The sequence below is a fragment of the Schistocerca serialis genome, chromosome 6 (genome assembly GCF_023864345.2).
Source record: "Schistocerca serialis cubense isolate TAMUIC-IGC-003099 chromosome 6, iqSchSeri2.2, whole genome shotgun sequence".
Lineage (NCBI taxonomy): Eukaryota > Metazoa > Arthropoda > Insecta > Orthoptera > Acrididae > Schistocerca > Schistocerca serialis.
The window spans coordinates 620111436-620137449 of NC_064643.1; the positions used below are offsets into that span (position 1 = coordinate 620111436).

General features: G+C 40.4%; 1 protein-coding gene across 1 annotated transcript in view; it reads right to left on the bottom strand.

Annotated features, from left to right (window-relative positions):
* LOC126484397 (diacylglycerol O-acyltransferase 1) overlaps nucleotides 1-26014 on the bottom strand; it is a 127533-nt gene that overhangs the window by 37432 nt on the left and 64087 nt on the right. Inside the window, exons 3-7 of the mRNA XM_050107896.1 lie at nucleotides 21481-21575; nucleotides 14507-14559; nucleotides 10260-10368; nucleotides 8728-8871; nucleotides 8449-8617 (exon numbers count right to left, since the gene is read on the bottom strand). Coding sequence (XP_049963853.1) covers nucleotides 8449-8617; nucleotides 8728-8871; nucleotides 10260-10368; nucleotides 14507-14559; nucleotides 21481-21575 — 570 coding nt within the window. The remainder of the gene's footprint in view (nucleotides 1-8448; nucleotides 8618-8727; nucleotides 8872-10259; nucleotides 10369-14506; nucleotides 14560-21480; nucleotides 21576-26014) is intronic.

Below are 26014 nucleotides of genomic sequence, written 5' to 3' on the forward strand. Positions count from 1 at the left end.
ATTATTTAAAAGGGAAAGATTGAGTTGTGACAACACTTGCGCAACAATGCTGCCTCAGCCATTTGCCACTGATCCACCCCACAGAGGGTTATGGGCGTTTAAGTCACCCAGTAACAGAAAAGGTGGCAGCAATTGGGCTATCAGCGCAGCCAGGACATGCTGCAGGACATCATCTGGGGGAAGATGGAGACTGCAGACAGTAATAGCCTGAGGCGTCCACACCCAAACAGCGACTGCCTCTAAAGATGTTTGTAGAGGGACACTCTCGCTGTAAAGGGTGTGAAGGATGTAGATGCAGACGCCACCAGATACCCTCTCATAAGCTGCCTGGTTCCTATAATAGTAACCCCAATAGCCATGGAGGGCGGGGGTTTGCATCACTGGAAACCAGTGCTCCTGAAGAGCAATGCAGTTCCACTGGAGGATGACATTGTCCATGACCGAGAAAGGCGTGAAGAGACTGAGGAGGCAGATTATGCCGCTGTGTCACCTGCTACCACCAATTGAGTACCCGTGCAAGTGACATCCATTGCGCCCAAGGGTCCGGCAAGATCTAGGTCCTCAGTGGATGCCATAATCTCTACCTCGTCCTCAGACGCTGAGCTTTTATAGAGTGGTGGGAATGGTGTCACCCCAAGGGCTGGATTCTTGGGTGCCTTCTTCTTTGTCTGGTTTTCTTGCTGTGCCTTCATTGGTTCTGGCTGGGAGGGCTTCGCTAGGTCAGTCTCAGGGACAGACTAGGACCATGAGGCCCTACGACCAGCTACCTGTGGTTGCTTCAGCCACTCAGCCACTGGTGGGTGTCCTCTTTTCCACAGGTCAGAACCTAGGAAGGGAGGGGCCCAAGCGACCCCTTCCTGGTGAGAGTAGCTGCAGAAGTCTTACGCTTCTCCGGCTGGGAAGTGGGAACTGATGTCCTCGATGGTTGGTTGGGGGGGTGGGGTGGGGTTGCTCCTGAAGTAGATGGAGCAGGAACAACAGGGGGTGAAGTGCCCCCACAATCAAGGGGGCAGGTGGAATTTGATGGATCAGAGAGCCAGCTGTACACGATGACATGGAAGACGGGAGAACCGTTGTCACAGCGGAGGCATAGGTGGATGTCATTGGTGCAGAATGTAGCCTCTCATATTTCCGCTTAGCCTCAGTGTAGGTCAGGCAGTCCAGGGTCTTATATTCCATTATCTTTCATTCTTTCTGGAAAATCTTACAGTCCAGCAAGCAAGGGGAATGGTGTTCTCCGCAGTTAACACAGATGGGAGGCGGGGCACATGGCGTATTGGGATGTGAAGGACGTCCACAATCTCGACATGTGATGCCGGAAGTACATGGGGATGACATATGCCCAAACTTCCAGCATTTAAAACACCGCATCAGGGGAGGGATATATGGCTTCACATCACAGCGGTAAACCATCACCTTGACCTTTTCAGGTAAGGCGTCACCCTCAAAGGCCAAGATGAAGGCACCAGTGGCTGCCTGATTATCCCTCAGACCCCGACGGACGCGCCGGATGTAGTGAACACCTTGTCATTCTAGGATGGCGTGCAGTTCATCATCTGACTGCAAAAGAAGATCCCTGTGGAATATAATACCCTGGACCATGTTTAAACTCTTATTGGGCATGATGGTAACTGAAACATCCCCAATTTGTCACAAGCGAGTAACCTCCGTGACTGGGCAGAGGATGCTGTTTTGATCAAAACTGACCCAGAGCGCATTTTGGACAAGCCCTGCACCTCCTCAAACTTGACCTCTAAATGCTCCACAAAAAACTGAGGCTTCGTTGACATAAATCATTCGCCATCAACTCGAGTACAGATGAGGTATCGGGGTGAATAAACTTCACTACCTTCTTCAGCCATGCGCTCCTCCCATGGAGTGGCCAGGGAGGGAAATGATCTCAGGTTGTATTTCTTGCCATTGAGGTTAGACCTCGATCGCTTAGAGACTGCTGGTGGAGGCCCACCAGCTAGAGATGATGTACCACACTTCATTGTGGGTCATCCACCCTGTATGCCACCCACTCTGACCAGGGGCTCTCCCCGCGGGTGCCACCCAGCTGCAGCAAAGATCACCTGGCCGGATGGCCTTTGCTGGCAGCCCCAATGCCCCATGGAGATAAGCATGTACTCCTTGGCATACATGGGGAGGTAGCAGCTCAGGCATCAGCAGTGCAATCCCTGTGTATTCAGGGGGCTACCACCATAAGGGTACATGATGACCCCACCATAACGGGCTGGCTACCATGCTGGATGTCGGATGTCTAATATCAATTTATATTGTGAGGGTGAAGATGGAAGTGCACAGTGGAGGGAATGTATGCTACCCATTACACACTGCAGCTGATGTGGTCGGAAGCTCGGTGTAAGTCCAACTCCATGACAATATCGAGTGTGCCAGATCTTAGGGCAAGATGGATTTATGATGCAACACATAAGGCGTCCTTCCCCAGATGGTACACACTAACAGAAAATTTTGAAGAGAGCGGTCAAACCCCTTAGGGGACCATCACATTAAGGCCGAAACATTGGAGACTCCTTTTCATCACCTCTTACGACAGGCAGGAATACCGAGGGCCTATTCTTACCCCCGGACCCGCAGGGGGATGAAAACTATTAATAAGGCTTATTGAAAGTTAAACAATAGTGCACTGGCCATATTAAATGTGGATATGGGGGTTTTGAAAAGTGAAATTGAAGTACTGTGAAATGCAACTGAGCATTTGTTGGGTACATCATTTAAAGTAGTCCATGTTTGACTTCCACACCCGATTTTTCAGCCAGTATGTCAACCCCGGGGACAACAAACGAAGAAAGTAAAGCAGGTGAAACCACTACAAAACTTTTCACACCCAGACATTTCTTGTTTCTCTTTCCTCTCTGCACTATAATGATCTTTCCCATCTGAAGAGATTGCAGTGGCCTTTCAGCCACCAGCAGAAGAAAGATTAATTCACTTGATGTGCAAATCTTTCATCATGGTACTGCGCTCACAAAATGAGGGCTCTCCCCACAGGCACCACCCAGCCACACTAATAGTTACCTGGCCAGCAAACCATTTCTCAGAAATTCCTTTGGCTTGCGTGTGTGTGGAGTTTCCAGCTTGGGCACCAACAGTGCAAGCCCTGTGTAGTAGTTGGGGGCTACCACCACACAAGTACCTTACGACCATGCTGCCCGCCACCACTCAGCCCCCACCCTCCACAATGGAATGGCTACTGTGCTCAGTTTTAGGCACAGTACCTTTACAAGAGAAGAAGGGTGCAAAGAATGAAAGGACCAAAAACGAGGAATTTACACTGCACTGGGTGACCTTTTCTGCACAATCTGTATATCTGTAAAATTTGGAAAAGAGTATTAAGTCAAACCCAACAGGGGGGTCCTATAGTTAAGATTAAAAAGTTGTAGGATGACAGAAAGAAAACAAGTGTCCACGATGATGCACAGATCCAAGCACGATCAGCACCAGGGAGACCTTCCCATGGAAGGGGTGAAAGAAAAAAAAAAGTAGAGAGTTGCAGCTTGGAAAGGGAAGTAGCTCTCCAAGGGCTGGAGCTCTGTGGTGTGTGAGGGGAGTCCCACAACTACAAAGAGATGGCTGGGGGGGAGGGGGGGGGGGCTCATTGCAAAGTAAAAGAAGAGTCAACCTAGTATGGCCAATATGAAGATGACAAGAGTCCCACTGGGAGAGGCAGAAGGCAGAGGGAAGAATGCCCCATGGTAGAGGTCTCCTTGATTGTAAAAAGTTTATTAGAGAGTGGAGTAGCCTGTAAGAGCTGGCCCACAATTGAGCAAGTACAAGTATGACATCATATTACACCTGGTAGTGCATGTGTCATTACCACCCCACCAAAATGTAAGAGACTAACATTAGAAAGTGCTCTCTTTTATGAAGATATTCATCAATGCTTTGAGTATTTAAACTCTTTTTCAGACTGTCTGGGTGAAGTAGGTTTTGGAAATTTAATTAGGATTTTGAGAAGTGCTAGACAATGTGAATTTTATTTTACAGTCTTATGTCAAGCCTCACTCAACAAGATTTTTTGTAGCTCTCAATGCTCCATTCACATATCTGACTGTTCTAGTCATCAATGCTGCATAGCACTGCTATCCAGGGAAGCAGTTCTGTTGAGAGAGGGGGTTACCTTCAAGTTAGTAAGTGTGAAATGGCTAGTACATCGCATGCAGTCCTTTCTGAGGAAGGATTGTAGAGTTTTTAAAGGAATGTCTAAGAAAAATGGACAGTGACAATGATTAAAGTGTCAATGATTTTGATGACAGTGATTCGTTTGTAAACAATTCAAGTGATGGAAATAGTCCATCCTAAAGAGTTCCAAAAAAAACTTCACACAATGGGAAAGTTTTGTATTGTAATGTTTATGTAACAATATTTGAATGAAATTACACTGTTTTATTGTAGATCTTAATTGTTGATCAGCTGCCTCATTTTTCCATGAAGAGATTTGTGCAATTCTGTTTTCTGCACTCACTGCTCAGGCAGCAGTGACTTAAATAAGAGCATACAGAGATGCCATAGTCTACATTACATAGTGCAAATGGTTAATATCATAGCAAATTTTGACTTTTAAGTGAAATTAAATAAGGGAAACCATATGACGAAGTAAATCTAGATGCATTATATATAGTTTTCAGTTCACTAAACTGAAAATAAAAAGTAACTTATGTTAACTGAACAGATCTGAATCTCCTCCATTCCGATCATGAAATTTTACTTTTTGCCTCTGGTGCCAGTAAACAGGAACAGATTAAAAAACTTGGAAAGGGCAAGTGTGAAAATATACTTTAAAAGGATAATGTTGTGTGGCCATAACATGAAAACCGCAAGTTAACAATGAACAGTTACAATCATTTGATGATTTTTGTATTTGGGGTTAACTAATGATAGTGACTGAATGGACATACAACAAAATGAGCAGAGCAAATGCTCTGCAGTTGTTTTGGTGAACTAAATAAATTTCTTGAAAGTAAATTATGGTTTGTCTGGAAAGGATAGTTTACTATCAGTTTACCAGTCATCAGTTTGTGGTGGTCAGACACAAACTTCTAATACAAAACCAGTGAACAATGAAGACTTACTTTTTCATTTATTTTTCATGTTGAGAATTCTTAGAAGAGACTAGTATGACCTAATTAATCAATCATCAAACTGAAATGGAAGACATGATTATGACAAATCAAAGTTACATGGAGTTGTATACGGGTGATTGAAAGAGAAATATTAAGGATATTGTTTGTTTGATTTCAGTAGTAAGAAGATTGAGATGACAGAAGGAATGCAGATGACATTAGGAAATATGTAAAAGGATTCTGGAGAAACATAGCTAAAGAACATAGAGAGAAAAGTTTAGAAGAGATCTTTTCAGCAGAGGATGCTTAACAGCTGAAGATTATGCATTTAATTGTAGGGTCCCCTTAAATGTGCCAGGTGTTCACTACATATCAGAAGCAGCTACTCTGATAGCCCACTGTGTGTGGGGTAAACAATAGTTTTTTTAGATTAGGCAACTCTCCTAATCCAGATAATGACAGCTGTAGGAAACCAAGAGGTGTCAGCATGGATCAAAAGAGATGCCTCCCGTGGGTGAGTGTATTAAAATCCTAATACTAAAGTACCAAAGCATTCACAACAAAGTGCCAGAGTTTGAGGCACTCAACAAATGGAGTGAAGCTCACATAATACTAGGTACAGAAATCTGGTTCAAACCTGAAATTGATAGTGAGATTTCTGACGAAAATTTAAATGTATATTGAAAGGATAGGCAAATGGGAAACAGAGGTGGTGTATTTGTTGCAGTAGACAAGAAACTCAAATCTACAAAGGTAGAAATTGAAGTTGCATGTGAGTGTTTGAGCAAGACTCAATATCACGTGTGGTCATAAAATGATAATTGGATCCTATCTCACACCAGACTCATCTCCTGATGTAACAGGAAACCTTACAGAAAACCTTAGTTAACCTGTACATAGGTTCCCCAATCACACTGTAATCATCAGTGGATACTTAAATTATCCAACAGTTAATTGGAAAAATTACAGGGCAACAAATAGACCTGACCTCTTTTAGGATGTCCACATCAAAACTGGTACCAGTGACCATGACATGGTTGTGGCAACAATGATTACCAAAGTAAAAGGACAACTAAAACAGAAATATATATGTTCAGTAAAGCAGATAAAAGAATGAATGGTATCATATGCCAATGATGAACTTTAAACGTTCAGCACAGAGCAGGAACATGCAGAGGAACTATGGCTAAAATTTAGAAGAATAGCTGATCATGCACTGGAAAGATGTACCCAGTAGAACAGTTCATAATGAGAGGGAACCTCCATTGTATACAGTCACTGTATAGAAACTTCTAAAAGAAACAGACTACTGCATAATAGGTGTAAACAGAGCATAAGACTATAGACAGACAGACAGACAGATGCTGAATGAAATGTGATTAGCTGTGAAGAGAGCAATATGTGATGTCTCCAATGACTACCACATCAGAATATTGTGAAATGGTACTTCACAAAATCCGAATAAATTTTGGTGGTACATAAAGGCTGTTGGTGGCACCAAAGTATGTGTACAGTCCCTAACAAATGAGACAGGAACTGTAACACAGTAGCAAAGCAAAAGCTGAAATGCTTAAACCCATTTTCAAATATTCCTTTGCTACGGAAAATTCATGAGAACTGACTCAGTTTAACCTTCATACCATTTAAAACATGAATGAAGTAACTTAGGTATTAGTGTCAGTGGTGTTGAGAAGCAGCTGAAATCATTGAAATTGTACAAAGCTCCATGACCAGCTGGAATCCCTGTCAGATTCTATACTGAATTTCCAGCTGAGTTTGCCCATCTTTTATCTATAATCTAGCACAGATCCCTTGAGAAAAGAACAGTGCACAGGTCACACCTGTCTGCAAGCAGGTGGTAGAAGCAATTCATAAGAAAGAGTCATGTGGAACCCAACTCGCACTTTTCTCATGTGACATACTGAAAGCTTTGTATCAAAGCATTCAGGTAAATGTTTTATTTCTTGATGTCTCTGAAGCATTTGACTCAATACCAGACCTACACTTATTGTTGAAAGCATGATCATACAAGGGTACCAAGCAAACTTTGTGATGTGATTGTGGACATTTTGGTAGCGAAGGCACAACATGTTATCTCTGATGGAGAGTCATTATCAGATGTAGAACTAACTCCTGGCATGCCCCAGTGAAGTGTGTTGGGATCCTTGCTCTTCATGTTTAATATTGATGACCTTGCAAACAATATTAATAGTAACCTCAGAATTTTTGCAGATGTTGCAGTTATCTATAATGACATACTACCTGAAAGAAACTACATTAATATTCTGTCAGATCTTGATAAGATTTGAAAGTGGTGCAGAGAATGGCAACTTGCTTTAAATGTTCTCGAAATGTGAGACTTTTGCAATTCACAAAATCAAAAAACATACTATCCTATGACTTAAGTAGGAATGAGTCACTGTTGGAATCTGCCAACTTGTACCAATACCTAGGGGCAACACTTTGTAGGAATGTTAATTGGAATGATTACGTAAGGGCAGTTATGGGTAAAGCAGGTGGTAGACTTTGGTTTATTGGTAGAATACTGGGGAAGTGCAATCGGTCTACAAAGGAGATTGCTTAGAAATCACTCATGTGAATGGTTCTAGAATACTGCTGAAGCATGTGGGACACATACCAAATAGAACTAAAAGGGGATATTTGATGTATACAGAGAAGAGCAGCACAAATGGTCACAGGTTTGTTTAATCTGAGGGAGATTGTCAACAGACACACTTAACGAACTGAACTGGAAGACTCTTTAGGGTAGAAGTAAACTATCCCAAAAAAGTCTACTCAGAGTTTCATGAACTGGCTTTAAATTATGACTCTAGGAATACACTGCAACACCCTATGTATTGCTCAGAAAGGGATTGTGATGATAACATTATAAAAATTACTGCACACACAGATGCATTCAAACAATCATTCTTCTCACTCCACATGTGAATGGAACAGGAAGAAGAAACCCTAACAACTGGTACAATCTGATGCACCCCCTGCCATGCACCTACAGTGGTACACAGAATATGCATGTAGATGCAGATAATACTAATTGTGCTCATGAGTATTGCTGAAGTGAGTGAAAGTAGCCTGACACCAAACACTCAAGACGACCATTCACTTAAGAACACCAACCAGAGCAATCTGAAATATCCTAAAACTGTGCTTTAAAATTTTGCTAGCTTGATATTTAGTTGAACATTTACATCAGGTAGTATGGGTTAAACCTTAGATTATGTAACTGAAGGCCATTTGTCACAAAATAATCACAGATTTTCCTACTGTGAAAAGTGAGATATCTATTAACTTTCATTTTAACAATTTGTTTACTTTAGTTCAGTTAAAAATAATTATGTACCTTTTCCGTATCCTTGTTGTTCTTGGGAAATTAAGTTCATAGCATAGAGTAGGTGCTAATATGTAGTAATACAAATCTTTTATATTTAAATTTTCAGGATACTGAACTAGATCAGGATGAGGACTTTTGTCTTTGAAGTGAATGGTTCCATTTTTCACACCAAGCGATTCTGTAAAGATACCATTTGTTAATATTAAATATTTCCCACTGCTATTCAGTATTTTACAAGAGGCAAGCACAGTGCTACAGTAATTCAAGTTGTGAAAAAAAGTTGTTTACCAAAGTTCTGGAGGGACAGAGACTGCCTTCTGAGAGTGTTTCTTTGATTTGCTCTGCTACTGCGGCACCACAAGTTCACTTGTACATATGACCACAGCTTCAAAAACAATATAGAATATAGCATACAGACAGCTGTTGCACCAACTGTGAAAAAAGTTATTTTTATAGTAACACTATATTCAATCACAGTATGTAGGAAACAATTTATTGTGTTGGTCAATTGTCAAGTAAAATTATAACTTTAATCCCTTAAGAAAATGATTTGGGCTACAATAGTGTACTTCCAATATGTGATCAAAAGTATCTGAACACCTCCAAAACCATACATTTTTCATATTAGGTGCATTTTTCTGCCACCTACTGCCAAGTACTCCATATCAGCGACCTCAGTAGTCATTAGACATAGTGAAAGCAGAATGGGGTGCTCCGCAGAACTCACGGACTTTGAATGTGGTCAGGTTATTGGGTGTCACATGAGATTTCCACACTCCTAAACATCACTAGGTCCACTGTTTCCAACGTGATAGTGAAGTGGAAATGTGAAGGGACGCATACAACACAAAAGCATACAGGCCAACCTCGTCTGTTGACTGACAGAGACCGCTAACAGTTGAAGAGGGTTGTAATGTGTAATAAGCAGACAGCTATCCAGACCATCACACAGGAATTCCAAACTGTATCAGGATCCACTGCAAGTACTATGACAGTTAGGCGGAAGGTCAGAAAACTTTGATTTCATGGCTGTTCATAAGCCACACACCATGCTGGTAAATGCCAAACGACACCTCGTTTGGTGTAAGAAGCATTGAACAGTGAGAAAACTGTGTGGAGTGATGAATCATGGTACACAATGTGGCGATCTGATGGCAGGGTGTGGGTATGGCGAATGCCCGGTGAACGTCACCTGCTAGCATGAGTAGTGCCAACAGTAAAATTCAGAGGCAGAAGTATTATGATGTGCTCGAGTTTTTCATGCAGGGGGCTTGACCCCTTGTTGTTTTGCATTACACTATCACAGCACGGGCCTATATTGATGTTTTAGGCACCTTCTTGCTTCCCATTGTTGAAGAGCATTTCAGGGATGGCAATTGCATCTTTCAACACAATGGAGCACCTGTTCATAATGCACAGCCATGGTGGAATGGTTACATGGCAATAATGTCCCTGTAATGGACTGGCCTGCACAGAGTCCTGACCTGAATCCTACAGAACACCTTTGGGATGTTTTGGAACACTGACTTCGTGCCAGGCCCCACCGACCAACATCGATACCTCTCCTGAGTGAAATACTCCATGAAGAACAGGCTGCCATTCCCAAAGAAGCATTCCAACATGTGACTGAACATATGCCTGTGAGAGTGGAAGCTGTCATCAAGGCTAAGGGTGGGCCAACACCATATTGAATTCCAGTGTTACCGATGGAGGGCGCCACGAACTTTTAAGTAATTTTCAGCCAGGTGTCCGGATACTTTTGACCACGTAGTGTATATATTAAGTCTTAACAAAGAAGTAAAATAACATGAAAGACTTACCTAAGCTAAATGCTCCTGATTTAACATTGATTGTTACCATAGGAATCAGCACCAACACCACAAGGTTGACCACATGTATGAACATCCCAAAAGCATTTGGAATAATTTCCTTCAAAAAAATAAATTACCATAATTATTTACTGCAGATTACATCAGTTATATTTTTATGCCTTGTAAATTTATAGAGTAGTACCTTAACGCTTTATGTATTACTTAGTTCTGGATTGTGAACATGAACATCTGAAAAATCAGCAATTGTCCCTAATGGTGAACACGGGAAAATCCAACATTTATGGACAGAGTATTTTCTTTTTTTTTAGTGATGTCAGCTGTTTTTAAACTTAACAGTAGGTCAGTTTGTAACCAATTAGCGTTTTTAATTAGTTTTCCTCAATAAGATGCACCATCCCAGAAATGAAATTGCAAAGTCTCAAAGTCTAACATGATAACAAAACATAATAATTCACAAAGTTTGTATTTTTCCAGTGTTGCAGTGGGGTTCTCAAAGGCAGATGCAACAGCAGCTAAAATAATGCAGTCTGCAAGATGTACATGTCACCCACCAGATCAAGACATCAGACAGTAATGAAGTGACTGTTGTTAAAGAATCACTAATTTGTCCAAAAGTTTCTGTAACTTGCTAAAAAATTAGTCACCATCTGAAGTACTTCAGAAGAGCAAAGAAAAGTAACAATGGAGATATAAAATACAGGTCAATAACAAGTTAAGTCAGTTAAAAAAAGAAAAAATTCTAATTTAATGAAACCTTCACAATGAGCAACAGCTTGATTAACAAAGTGACATTTGTATGCAACCAACAAATACTGAGTTCATATTCCTTTCACTTTATGAACATTTTTAGATTACTATCATATGCATGTATGAAGTATCTTTTACGATGCAGCACAGTGCGTAGTGTTTTTGAAACTTTGCAGCGTTAAGGCAGTTATCTGAACTGGAACTCAAACTGAGACCTTTGTGTTTTGTGAGCAATATTCTTGGTGACTAAGCTATCTAGCCACCCATCATTACCCTATCTTCAGCATCAAGTAAATTAGTACACTTATCATTCATTCCTAAATCTACAGAAGCTCTCCTGTGTACATTACTCATTTAAGGAGGAAGAATTTTAAATAAAACACCTATCCATCCAAACACATTAACCTTCACTATCTGATCAGAAGTATTTGGACAGCCATTGGCAAACAATGTGGGGTGTGTCCACCCTACCCCTGTATGACAACCTGAATTCTACTGGGGAATGTCAGTCACGTATCCAGGTCTGGAGGAATGGCAGCAATTTCTTACTCATGATCCAAAACCAGAGAAGGTAGTGTTGTTTGACGCTGGGATCAATACCACAGTCAGTATTCAAAGACACCCCAAAAGAGTGTTCCACTGGATACAGGTCAAGACTCTGGGCTGGCCAGATCATTTCAGTAATGTTGTTGTCCACAAACCACTGCCTTACAGATGCTGCTTTATGACAGGGTGCATTGTCATCCTGATACAATCTCTCATGTCCTAGCTGTCTCCTAACTGTTTTCTTACTGTACATAGTACACACTGATGTAAAATATGTTCATATTCTTTAGCATTTAGCATTCTTTTAAGAGCAATAAGAATACCACACACTAACCATGAAGAAAACACACACACTGTAACATTATCTTGCCCGTACTTCACTGTTGGCACTATTTATGTAGGCAGGCAATGTTCTCCAGACAGCCAACAAACCTAAGCCCTTCCATCACACTGCCAGAACACACACTATTATTTATCATTAGAATTCACTTATTTACAGCCATCCACTGTCCAGCAGCATCACTCCTTACAAACCCGAAGCGTTACTGTTTTTTTTTTGCAACTTTTTACAATCACCCTCAGCTATGCTATGTGACCTGTCTGCAAGTACAGCTCAAGAGAGCAACAATGTGATATCAATTTGGCTAAAGATATGCCTTCCACAGTTTCAGAAGGAAGATCAGCGTAGCCTCAACCCATGGGCTAGGGAAGTGTATCTTGATTTGCTTACGGCAACTATCACAAGCATTTCAAATGCAATTATGTTACTGGTTTCAGGCAGCCAGTGATCATCACTAGACTATTTAAAAGCTCATGCTGCAACCAGTGACATAAGGTTACCACTGCACTGTCATATATATATATATATATATATATATATATATATATATATATAAACAAAGATGATGTGACTTACCAAATGAAAGTGCTGGCAGGTCGACAGACACACAAACAAACACAACGACCTGCCAGCACTTTCATTTGGTAAGTCACATCATCTTTGTTTTTAGATATATATTTCCTACGTGGAATGTTTCCCTCTATTATAACTATATATATATATATATATATATATATATATATATATATATATATATATATATATATATATATATATATATATATAATGTTTTTGTGATTGTTATAAGGAAATGGAAGAAGATAATTGTTCAGTACCATTTTCAATAGAAAGACAACTTTTATGTCTAAGTGATGTGTTATAAGATGGTGAAATGGTAACAGTGGATTTAAAAAAATTGCTGTGCCCACCGTCGATGGGCTACAGTAGGAAATGATTTCCTTGAATTCAAATACTGCAAGCTTTTTGGACGTAAGTTTGTTAAGTACTATGGGCACTTCTCTAAATTTGTGGATGTATTGATATTTTTATGTATTTGGTATTATATTGTGAACCAAGCAGATGATCAGACAGTAAGATTTTGAATGGATAAACAACAGGGTTACACAACCAAAGGAAATCAAAACACAGTCATGAGCTGGAAGTTTGAAAGAATGAATGGCAATGAGACCCATCTGTCAGGAGAGAGGTTGTCTGTTGTAAATTAGTTTGGAGACTGTGAGAGCCATGGTTCTGGGTGACCAAACTTTTGCACTAAAATTCTGCTTTGGAAGTTTTGACAAATAGTACAATTTGCAATTTATATCACAGTCAAAGTTTGTCATCCACAATGGATATACTGAAAATAGTACAATGCCTACAGTTAAGAAGTGGCCAAACGAAGTAAAAGCCTGTGTAAATTCAGTACCACTGGAACAATACTGTTACCAAACAAATAAGTGTTATGATAAAAAGATAGTGTGTCAGTAGCACCAACTAAATGCCACTACAAACAGGCACTGGTTTGTAAGCAGTCATTGTCTAATGAAGTGTTAGTATGAAGAGCAAGTAACTGTACTATGAATAACCTATTGAAAACTGCTTACATTTTCTAAGGTATTAATCTCAAATTATCCAATGTACAGTGTGAAATTACACTTACTGTAAAACAAGAAAATACCACACTAAAAGGGTGAATTTTCTAGCGTGATAAAATATCAGAACTTAGCTAAACATGAAGAGGAGCCATCTTAAGATGATTAAAGAGCTCCACTTCAATACATACCATATTGTGAAGCACTATTGCTCCAATAAATAAACTGCGCAGTTTAACTTAACACCACATGAAAAAGTAAAAAATGAGTGTTACCAATACCTGACAGAAGATCAGCAAATATTATATGCTTAATCAGAGGTAATGAACAAAATTATAACCACTTCTTAAGATCCATAGCTTTGTGACTCTTCCACTTTTGCACCATAAGAGGAAAAGATATGCAAAGGAAACAAAAATTAGTTTTGTTGACTTTGAGCTAATCCGAGATTATGAAATTCAAACAAAATAAGGAAGTATGAGATATAAAACTGATTATGATATGTTTAAGCCATTCCGAACTCTAGACCTGGAGAAATTAAAGTTATGAGAAAGGATTCAACATCTGTAATTCACTGATAACCTATCTTAATTCCAGATTACAAATGGCAAAGTGCTATTTGTAATTTATAGACTAACGAGGGAAGCTCAAAATGAAATAATAGCTTGCAAATTTCTCTGAAGAAATAAAAGGAAAGATGAACAAAGCATTTATTAACTTTATTAGTACTGTCTGCATATTTTTGTGGCTTATCCTTCATGATACTTATTTACTGATATTGCCCGGCAGCCAGCAATATTTATTTTCATATAGTCAATCTCTTGAGATTCAGCACACACACACATGATCACAGCAAAACTTGCATTTCTTTTAAATGTGTGTGCTAGCCCGGCTCCATTTGTTCTTTTCTTAACCCATAGTAACTAGAAGCCCATCTACTGTTATATTTATAAATATTTTTGCTGCAAAGTTACACTAAAAATGCAATCAAAATTGCAGAATATACTTACAACAGAAAGTGACTTCTCTACCAAAAGGCAGACAACAACAGGTACAACAGAATCTAAACAGAAGAAACATAAATGACTAATTACATCAACAAAGCATCACTTAATTAAGTGTAACTCTTAAATTTAATATTGGGAAATTTTTATTAAAATAGGAAGCTTAACATAATTATCTTACTAGTCACTAGGGTGAACATTTACTTTTTGCTATTACATATGCATAACAAATTAACTGAAAAATAAGGTGGAGTTGGAAGAAGATTTATTTACTCAGTTGGAATGTTTTTAGTAAGTGATCAACAAATGTAAAATAGGAAATTAAAATCTCTAAAAATAAAAATCTTAATTTGAAGTATGTCTTACTAGCCTGTTTAGAAAATTAAGTTTGAAAACTTTATTTAGTCTACGTTGAATCATCTTAAGCTTCCGATGTGTTGACAATGGAAATTTTACAGTAAGTATTTCTTTCAGTTTTGATTTATGATAGTTAAGCAAGCCACTGAAGTGCATGGCAGAGGGGTACATCCCACTGTACCACCTATTAAAGCTTCCCTACCCCCCCCCCCCCCCCCAATTCCATTTACATATGAATCACAGGAAGAATTACTGTTTAAGTGTGTGTGTGTGTGTGTGTGTGTGTGTGTGTGTGTGTGTGTGTGTGTGTGTGTGTGCGCTGTAAATACTCAAGTCTTGACTTTACATTCCCTATGAGAGCAATATGTAGGGAAATCTTAATATATTTTTAGAATCATCACCTAAAGTTGGTTCTAAAAGCAAGTCTTCACAGGATAGTTTGCACCTATCTTTAAGCATCTTCCAGTATATTTGTGGCACACACACATGCACACAGGTTGAACAAACCTGTGACCATTCATGTTGCCCTGATTTGTTTCCATTCAATATCCCCTGTTAATCCTACTTGGCGTAGGTCTCTCACATTTGAGTGTTGTTCTAGGATGGGTTGTATGACTATTCTGTGTGCAGTCTCCTTTAAAGACTGATTGCATTTTCATAGTATTCTGCCAAAATGAACCACAGTTTGCCACCTGCTTTCCCTATGGCTAATCCTACATGATCATTTCATATCCCTACAAATCTCTACACCCAGGTATTTATACAATTTTCATTATTCCAACTGGGAATTACTGCTATTATAATTGTAGAATGCTTTTTCCATTTTCATTTTGTGAAATGCACAATTTTACATTTCTAAACATTTCAAGCAGTTGCCAATCTTTGTACCATTTATAAATCTTATGAAGATTTGACTGAATACTTTCATATCTTCAATCAAACAGTACTTCATTATAAATAACAGCATCTTCTGTGAGAAGTCTGCTGTTGCTATTAATATTTTTGCAAGGTTATTAGTACGCTACATGGATAGCAAGAGTGCCAATAGAGTTCCCTGGGGTACATCCAAAGTTACTGTTAGATCTCTCAATAGTTCTCCGTCCAAGATGACACACTGCATCCTCCCTATGAAAAAAAAATCCTCGGTCCAGTCACAAATTTTACTTGATAACCTTATATTATGATTCTTTTGATAATTAGTATTAATGTGATATCAAGTCAAATGTTTTTTTGGAAATCAATGAATACCGCAACTGCTCGACTGTCTTGATCCATGGATTTCAGTGTGTCATGTGTGAGGAAAGTGCAAGTTGGGATTCACATGATCCCTGTTTTTGGAATCCATGCTTGTTGGCATGGAGGGGGTCATTCTGTTCAAGATATTCCATTACATTTGAGGTAAGCATATGTTCCAAGTTTCTACAGCAACTGGTTGTTGAGGATGCTGGATGGCAGTTTTGCAAGTAAATCATTCCTCTATTCTTTTAGAGAGGTGTGACCTGTGCTTTCTTCTAACTAATGGGCACAGTTTTTGTCTAGGGGATCTATCGCAAATTATAGTTAGCAGAGTGGCTGATTCAGTTGCAAATTTCCACTTTTTTTGAATGCCACTGAAACTAATATCTGTTTCATTCTTCTTTTCAGCAGCGCAAAGAAAAACTGGGGCAGTACTTCTTGGTTTTCCTGTGTGAAAGGACATTTGAAAATGGAATAAAACTTTCCTGCTTTTGCTTTGCTACCCTCAATTTTAGTTCCTGTCTTGTCCATGAGTGACTGGACACCACTTTGATCAGTAACCAGTATGTTGGGCAGTATCTGCAAATGTCAGAATGAAGAAAGTGTAAGGAAATGAGTTACACCCATTGCATGGGCATACTCCACCTTGAGCTAGGTTGAAGTCTAGTAAGAGCTTTTTATAGTTGGCACTAAATACATCATCCAAGAAAGCTAGAGAAAGACTGGGCAGGTAAAAGATGTCATCTTCAAGCAGAGGTAAAGACAGCACACTGCTTGCCATGTGGACTATTTGGACTGTAACACATTGATACTGCGGCAACATTATGCAGAACGAGTGCTCACAGAAGAGATTTGCAGAATGACTGATGCAAACCCCACCGTGTCATGATTTAGACACACAGATCCAGCTTTGTGGCTTCCACTGGTGGAGACCATTTTTTATAGTCTGGAATTTCGGCAGATGCTACCAAGTTTGCACTGGCAGTAAGGCAAGTAGATCACCAATGCACTACGGAAGTGCAAGATATAATTACCGCATGACCAGAGGCTAATTTCTATTACTGGCTTAAAGCAGAATTGATTTGGTGAGTTTCAGCATTGCAGGAAGAGTGAATCTGTAAAGTCCTCACTTGGGAAGATATTGGAAATAAGGCATTTACAATATTTGTGGCACCTAAGAAGCAAAGTATTCAATTCATCTGTTAACAATATACATTGTATGGATGTAGTCCACTACAATATAATTTCTTATATTTAATTTGTTACAAAAACTTGGATAATAAATATAAATATTTCATATCAGTATACATAAATAATACTTTTCCATATTCAGATATACTTCAATGTTATAAAAACTATGTGTTAGTAAAAATTGTTTAAGATCTACCTTGAATTTATGAAATTCTTTAATTTTCTTTACTGTAAAAGATAATGCACTAAAAAAGTATTTTGGGTTGGTAGTTTACACTTTTTCGGTAAAGTGCTCCTTTGTGGATGTGTGTGTGTGTGAAAAATTATCTCTGTTCCATGTTTAATGGTTATGAACCAATTATTTAATGTCGATAATTCCTGGTGTGTTTTAAGAAAGCAGACACATTCATAGATGTATAAGCTAGGAGTAGTCATTTTAAATTCTTTAAATATTTTCCTGCATGATACACTACAGGGAACCTCTTTCATTATTCTAATAAACCTTTTTTTGACATTTGAAAGCTTGTTTTACCTTACCTGTATTTCCCCAAAAGATCACACCATATCTAAGCAAACTGTTCATATAAGCATAATAGGCACACAGCAATGACACAGTGTTGCAACATTCCCAAAGCTTTCTTAGCACATAGCATCATTTGCCTAGTTCTTTACTCAAAACTTCTAGACGCTTTTCCCATCTCAAGTGCTCATCCACCCATATACCTAGGAATTTTGTGTTTGGAGCTTGTGCAATAACAGTTTCCTAACTCAGCTTTTACTCTTCTTCTAGCTTTACTTTCAATACTACTGAAATTCATCAATACTGTTTTATCCTTATTTATGATCAAAGCATTATCACTAAACCATTTTCCTGTCCATTTACTGTTCTAGAGACACTCTGCTGTAGATTATCCTCAGTGTATCCTTTTATAAAAATGCTAGTGTTGTCAGCAAACATCACCATTTCTGAAACTGTCAGATGCTTTGGCAAATCGTTTATGTACACCAAGAACAACAGAGGGCATAACACAGAACCCTGGGGCACTCCATAGCTAGGTTTTTGAAGTCTAAAAGTTACTCTTTACCTTAATGACATATTTGTACTTTCTGTTGTCTGTCAGATAGACAAGACTTTAGCCCTTTGAAGGCAAGTCCCCAGACCCCATAAAATTCTAATTTCGCAAGCAGTAAGTCATGGCTGATTAGATCTAACATTTTAGATAAATCTAGAAATATCCCATAGCTTCGTTCTTGTCCAAGGCATTTAGGACCATTTTCATGAATTGGAAGACTGCCATTTCTGTGGATCTGTTCTTTCTAAACCCATTTTGAGCATTAGTCAGTATTTTATTTTTATTCAGAAAGTCAGCTAACCTTTCATACATTACTCTTTCAATTAGACATGGGAACCATTCTGGACATCATATTATATACAATATGGAGCAGTCATTTGTCACAGCCCATTAAGGAAATTATAGCATCGCAGTCTGACATACCTTTGGATGTAATAGTGGAGTTGGCAGAAAAGATCCAAGATGCTATGATACTGGCTAATGTCACCGAAATCACTGCACAGTGCGCTAGTGTGATGCGAAGTGTTTCAAGTGTAGATTACGATGCTTTGGCAGCCAAGCTAGATTTATTGATGAAGCAGTTCAGTGAACGTAGCTCGACAATCTGAGCAATGACAGAAGCCTGAATCGATACTGCCAACACTTGCACAGCAGGTCACTGATGACTTTTTCAACAACCAAACCTGAGCAGCAAGATATCTGGTGGTATCACCAGAAATTTGGTGAGCAGGTGCACACATGCATAACCTCCTACAGTTACCCAAAAGGCAATGGCGTTCAGAATAGGTGCCTCCACTGATTTCCAGTCAGTGTCTGAGTGTTTGTTAGATATCAGTGGTCAGAAATATTTAATAGGCTCTAGATTCAATTTGTCCATTTAACTATGGACTATGTTGCACAGAAAGCAACCACCCACATTATTCTCCCTGAATACAGAATACAACTCTGTCATGACAATGTACAATGCTCTGTGTTTGTGACTAGACCTGGATTCATGACGACCCTAACCTACAATCAGAACAGACTACCTCACTCATTATAATCTACTGCTGGACATGAAATACTCACGTCTACATGACAACACCACCACAGGCTTAAAAGTGTCAGGATTTTGATAAAATTCAGCTGTTGATACTGCCAAAGTAATACAGATAGTGGACGGTGAGTAAGTGGAGCTGCTGAAGGGATTTCCAGCTCTGATACAACCACGTGGAGCTCCTAAGCTAGTAAGGCATGACACTGTCCACTACATGGAGACAACTGATGGTCCCTCATGTCTCACAGGCCACAATATTTGGCTTCAGATCATCTTAAAATTGTGAAAGCAGAATTTGACAGTATTATTCATGAAGGTGTAATGTGGCCTTCCAACAGCTGCTGGTCCTTGTCACTACATTTGGTCCCAAAAAAAGGATGGTGCATGGTGGCCTTGTGGTAACTACAGAGCCCTGAATGCCTGAACAATACAAGACAGATACCCAGTACCATTGTTACTGGAAGATAACTATATGTTGAGTGGTGCACTTATTTTTAGCACCCTGGACTGTGCAAAAGCATACTCACAGATCTCTGTAGCCGACTGATACATTCCGAAGACAGCAATAATCATTCCGTTTGGCCTATTAGAGAGCAGATTTATTACATTTGGACTTTGAAATGCTGCTCAAACCTGGCAATGCTTCATTGACTCATTGCTAAAATGCACAACTTTTGCTACTGTTTAACCTGGATGTTATTTTAGTTTTTTGTCATTGGCAAAGCAAAGTCGGCAGCAATTAACAGAAGTGTTTCAGCAGTTGGAACACTATGGAATTGTCCTGAACTCTGTCAAATTTGTCTTTGGCCAGCCCCAACTGGATTTATTGGGGCATAAGATAACAGCAGCAGGACCACTACCACTGCCTTATAAGTGAAAGGCATCTTATAGGTTTCATGCCCAAATACAACTGAGGAATTGCATGGACTCCTTGGTACATTAAATTTTTTATCGCCATCCTGTGCCACACACTGTAGAGTTACAGAAACCATTAACTGCAGTGCTCACCGGCCCAAAGAACAAGGGTAACCCACCTATAACATGGACTGATAGTATTTTTGTGGCATTTCATGTGGTCAAACAGAGCATTGAAGATGCCGCACTACTGACGCACCCTGAGCCTGCTGCACCTTTGACACTAGTGGTCGACACTAGTCAGATGGCAATCAGTGCAATGCTGGAATAACAAAGTAGTGACACACGCAACCACTCATTTTTCTGAAACAACCTATCAACTTCACAAAAACTGGAGCACCTATGACAGAGAACTTCTGGCCATATATGAGATTGTTGTCAGTAACCATAATGCCTTAATAAATGAGAATATACTAAGTGATACAGACATCTGTACCCTAAAAATCGTAGGCTCATCTATGGAATATTTCCATTGTCAGTAAAGAGATTGGCGAGTGCTTTACTTCATCTTTGTACACACAGAATTTCTGGCAATGAAGATATGACACCACCACCACCACCACCACCACCACCACCACCACCACCACCACCACCACCACATATATGCTATAATTTTTCTTCTTGAATGTGGCAGTTCACTTTTTCAGCACACCATGCACATTGTTTACTATTAAACTTCGAAATTTGAGCTCTAAGTACAAAATGGAAACAGAATGAGGAAAGTTAGTACATAGAATGAAATGTCATCTGGATAGGGCCTCCCATCATGTAGACGGGTCTCCTGGTACAAGACTTTTTAGTTGACACCACTGAGGCGACTTTTGTGTTGTTGAGTATGATACAATATATAATGACAACACAACACCCAGTCTCCATGCATAGAAAATTCCCGACCCAGCCGGGAATCCAACTCTGTCCCATTGCAAGGCAATCTGCCACACTGACCACTTAGTTATCAAGGTGGACAGATAGTAGATGAAGCTGTATGTGGGCCTTCTTACTAAAATTTCACAATGCTCAAGACTGACATCAATATTTGCTTTCCTCTACTATTCATTAATATTGCTTCCTAACTGATTTGTTTCTTTGGTCACCAAGTGTTTTTTTTTTTTTCTTTTTACCAGGAATCATGAAATTATTCATGAAAGATTATTATAATTATAACAACTTACACATCAAGAGCACAACAGATGGATGGTCTGCTGTCCCCTCTTGTTGTCCGCTAAGGAATATTATCCACTGTCTCGGGTCAACGCGTATTCCATATCTGAAGAGAGAAAGAGAAGAACAAGAAACTTTTCATACATGTTGTTTATGTTCCATATAATACAATCAATTATTCTGATGCTTAATGAAAGTGAGCAAAATATTAAAAAAATGTAATGCACATTACCTTTAAAGTGAAGTTCCAGCAATCATATGGAAGTAAAGGGTGCATAAAATGTAGATCTTTTCTTCTGATAATTTAGTTCATAGTTACCAGAATCAACATAAAACCAACACAAACAACAGTATACAAGCCAATGTCACAAGCAGAAAATGAAGATTTAGATAAAGTATATAATGTTATTGAACAGGCAATTCAGTATGTGAAGGAAGATGAAAATTTAATACTCACAAATGACTGTAATGCAGTAGTAGGGTAAGAACTAGTAAAAAGAGTTACAAGAGAATTTAGACTGTAGTAAGAATGAAAGAAGAGAAGAGTAATTGAATTCTGCAATACATTTAAGCTAGTAATAGCAAATACACCATTCATAAATCAGAAAGGAGATGGTATAGTTGGAAAATAGCCAGCAACATGGTATAATTCCAACAGGATTACATCAAGGTTGGATGGAGTCTGAATTCAAATGTTGAACTGTGGGGCATACCCAGCGGCAGATACATACTCAAATTACAATTTAATAGTGATGAAGAGAGGCTGGAGTATGAGAGAACTGTCTGCAAGAACCAATGTGGAAAGAAGTGGTGTGCTGAAATACCAAGAGATAATGATAGGCATTTGGAGTTCTCTAAGGCTATAGATACTGCAATAATGACCAATACAGTTCAGTGGAAGAGGAATGGACATATCTAAAAAAGGCCAATCACAAAATCTGGACAAACATAGGAACTAGGCAAGCACCTGCTAAGAAACTTTTGGTAATACTTAAACTGATTAATGAAAGAAGGAAACACAAATATTCAGGGAAAGACAAGGATACAGCAATATAAATAAAACTAAAATGGAGTAAATATGAAGTGCAAGGAAGGGAAACGTGAAGAAATAAAAAAAATGGTCATATGAAGGTGTTAGCATGAGAAAAGTGAACACATTCAGTGAAATCAAAAGCATGGGGGACAATATTAAGTATGGAGTGGGAATTCCACTAGAAGAGAAAGCAGATATCTGGAAAAATTACATTGAGGGTCTTTACAAGGATGAGGAATGATGATGTGATGAAAGAAGAAATGGGAGTTGATATGCAAGACACAGGGTCACAAGTATTGAAGTCAGAATTCAACACAGATTAGGAAGACTTCGGATCAAATGAAGCAGATGTGATAGATAATATTCCTTTTGAATTTCTAAAATGAATGGGGGAAATGCCAACCAAACTAGTTTGGCTCTAAGAAAAGTAAAAGCACACAAGAGGCAGTTCTGACTCTGCAGTTCATACTGGAAGCAAGATTTAAGAAAAATCAACACACTTTCAAAAGATTTTTTAATGTAAAAAAATTTATTTAGAATGTGGTGTAGAGTGCCATAAAAATCGATATTTGTTCTGTGCGTAAGTGTGCTATCTTTGAGGAGGGGGCTTTGGAGAGCATGTTGGACGCTAACGGCAGTTAGCCTCCGGACTTGTATCTGTGTAGACGGTAAGTGTGAATAAATCTGTATATGAGAGAATTCTAGTTGTTTACCTACAACTATACCATATTCCCTCACTGGTGACCCCGTTTTTGTGTAATACGCGTCCGAGTTACCGCCTGAAGGTTATTTACGCGCCTATCGCGTCGGGTTTCTCCGCGATCGCGAGGGCCTTTGTTCAGCTCCAGACAATGGCCTTCCAGCATTCACCGCCGCCCGGATTCCAGCAACATCTCTCCAGCACTCCTGCCGTCATAGTGGACATGCCGCAAGAATCTTCAGAATCCTTCAGCCAGAACATGCAGTGGAATTCATCGAGTGCCGCCAGTTTCTTCCAACCTCCGACGGTCGTGGACTCTGGCTTTGTTAGCCTGGACCTTCCCACGTGTTCTCCACAGAGTGTTGGTCGGAACATTTCTACTCCTGTGTCGAACACACAATTCAATACAGTTTGTGGCGTCGAGTGAGGTTTTGCTACTTTGGAAAATACAGTAGTAAATTCAAACTCGAATCTGTTCCCGCCACATGTGTGTCCTTCCACACCGGCTAGTCAACAGGTGTTCAATGCTCGCCAAACAGCAAATATCACACCGAGTGTGCATCCTAGTGGACGTGTGTGGGATCCTTGTGTTGCTTCTAATCAGGTCAACAATTCTGTGCTGGATAGTAATTACTCCGACATCTACAACCAGCCCCACCACTCACGGTCGAGTGAATACTGTGTGCATAACGGACATTCACCGGCGTACTTAAGCACTTGTGGCTTCTCTCCGAGCTACCACATCAATGAGAATGCACATTTTGACTACGATCCTCACACCGTTCGAGCGTCCGTCGCTTCTCAGCCGCCCCCCGGCGTCAAGTGAATTTCGCGATTCCCGCATTACGGGACACTAATAATCCGGACTCGCAATCTTCCACATGCCCTACTTCCGTCCGAAGTAATAGGCGCACCTCCGCAGTGACTGCAGTGCCGAATCTGCCGAAATTACCAGACTTCAAACCCGCTCACCTGGAGTTCTGGTTTAACCTGGTTGAGCAAACATTCAATGTCTGCTTTGGACGACAACGCACGCTTCGCCTGCCTCATGAACCATCTTCACGACCGCGTCGATTTAATTTATGATCTTGTCAAAGCACCCCCCCTAGCAGGGAAGTATGCTGTGGCGAAACAAATGATACTGGAGCGCGTCTCTAAAACCAGGAGAGAAAATGTGTGACAGCTCGTCTACGAAGAGCGTCTCGGCGACAGGTCTCCGTCCCAGCTGTGGTGGTGCATCAATCTTCTCGTCGATGAGCAAGTTATGCCTGATGACACGCTCGCAGAAATCTGGACTGAAAAGCTGCCTTTGCCTATACAGACTGCAATCTCTGCGTATGAAGATAGGCCAGTAAATGAACGTTTACGCGCCGCCAACAGAGCATACTCCGCCAGGCAACGTGAGCTCCGTGCACTGCATTCTGGACGTGACTGCATTAAGACGCTTTCTGACGCCACGCCCTTGTGTGGTGCTGCTGATAATAAGTTTTTTAAACTAGCCGCCCAGCCTGCACCCCCAACTCCTCGCAATGACAGTGCATCGGCCTCTGTGGAAGACTCTGGGGCACATACTCCGTCACCTAGCAACTACCCACAAGGGCACAGGCCCACCCAACCTTACTGTTTCTTCCACGCGAGATTCGGGGAGCAAGCTCACAAATGCCATTCACCGTGTTCTTACCCAAACTCCAACCGCAGGTAGGCTATGGTGCCACCTCCTGCGATGTAAACAACGGTCACCATCCCACGTTGCACTCCGTTTCGGACAATAACAGTAAGTGTGGTCGAGTCTATGTTTGCAATTTATGATCAGGTGTATGTTTTCTGGTAGACACTGGCGCAGACGTCTCTTTGCTGCCGGTTCCCCTAGCAACCAATAAAGTGCAACCACACAAAACAGTACTTCGTGCAGTGAACTTGTCTGCCCTACAGTGTTCGGATTCCACTTTGTATACAGTGAAACTTTCGCCCGCGTGCAAGCTAGAGTGGACATTTCTAGTGTCAACAATTGAAGAACCTATTCTCGGAATTGATTTCCTCAAGCACTATCAGTTGTCACTAGATTTTGTGCAAAATACTGTGTTTTACCCCTCTCTTAACAAACATATTCCTTTCGCTTCACCGAGTGACAGTTCGCCTAACACCAAACATGTGTGCTGTGCTAAGAAGTGTGTAAACCTATCCTTGGAGCTGCAATCTTGGACAAACAAGTGGCTAGTGGAGTGTGCCAAGTCTTCTAAGTTGCGGATGGAACGTATGGAAATGCTGCTGCATCTCCGCAACATACACCACGAGTTGGCCTCCACACAACAACGCCTCGCGGCACTACAAGCAGACGACTCGTCGGCTACAGACAAGATCAGTCCATGCCAATCTGGTGTTCCCGTGCCCACGCACGTTAACGACAATGTTGTGAACTCTGTAAACTGTGTCAGCACCCCCTTTTGTAATGATAGGGTATGCCCAAGTGCTCATGCTCCTTGCGTTCCGAATGGAAAATTAACTTGCCAAGCTTGTGGCAATGAACTACGGCCATCTGCTGTCCGGCCACGCCCACTCGTGCCTACAGTGCTCGTAGCGGCATGGCCCGCTACCAAGAACCAGTGTACCAACCTCGCCCATGTTAACACGTGTGCGGCCTTTACGCAGCCTACGAGCGGGTGGCACACCTGTACTTCCGTGCCCTCAGCGCCACAGCTTGGTCCGTCCGCCACTGCCTGCTCCACTTCACGGACATCTGACTATCATGCTGCGCCATGTATTGCAGTAGTCACTAACGGCACAGTTCATCGGTTACGTCTAACCAATGGGC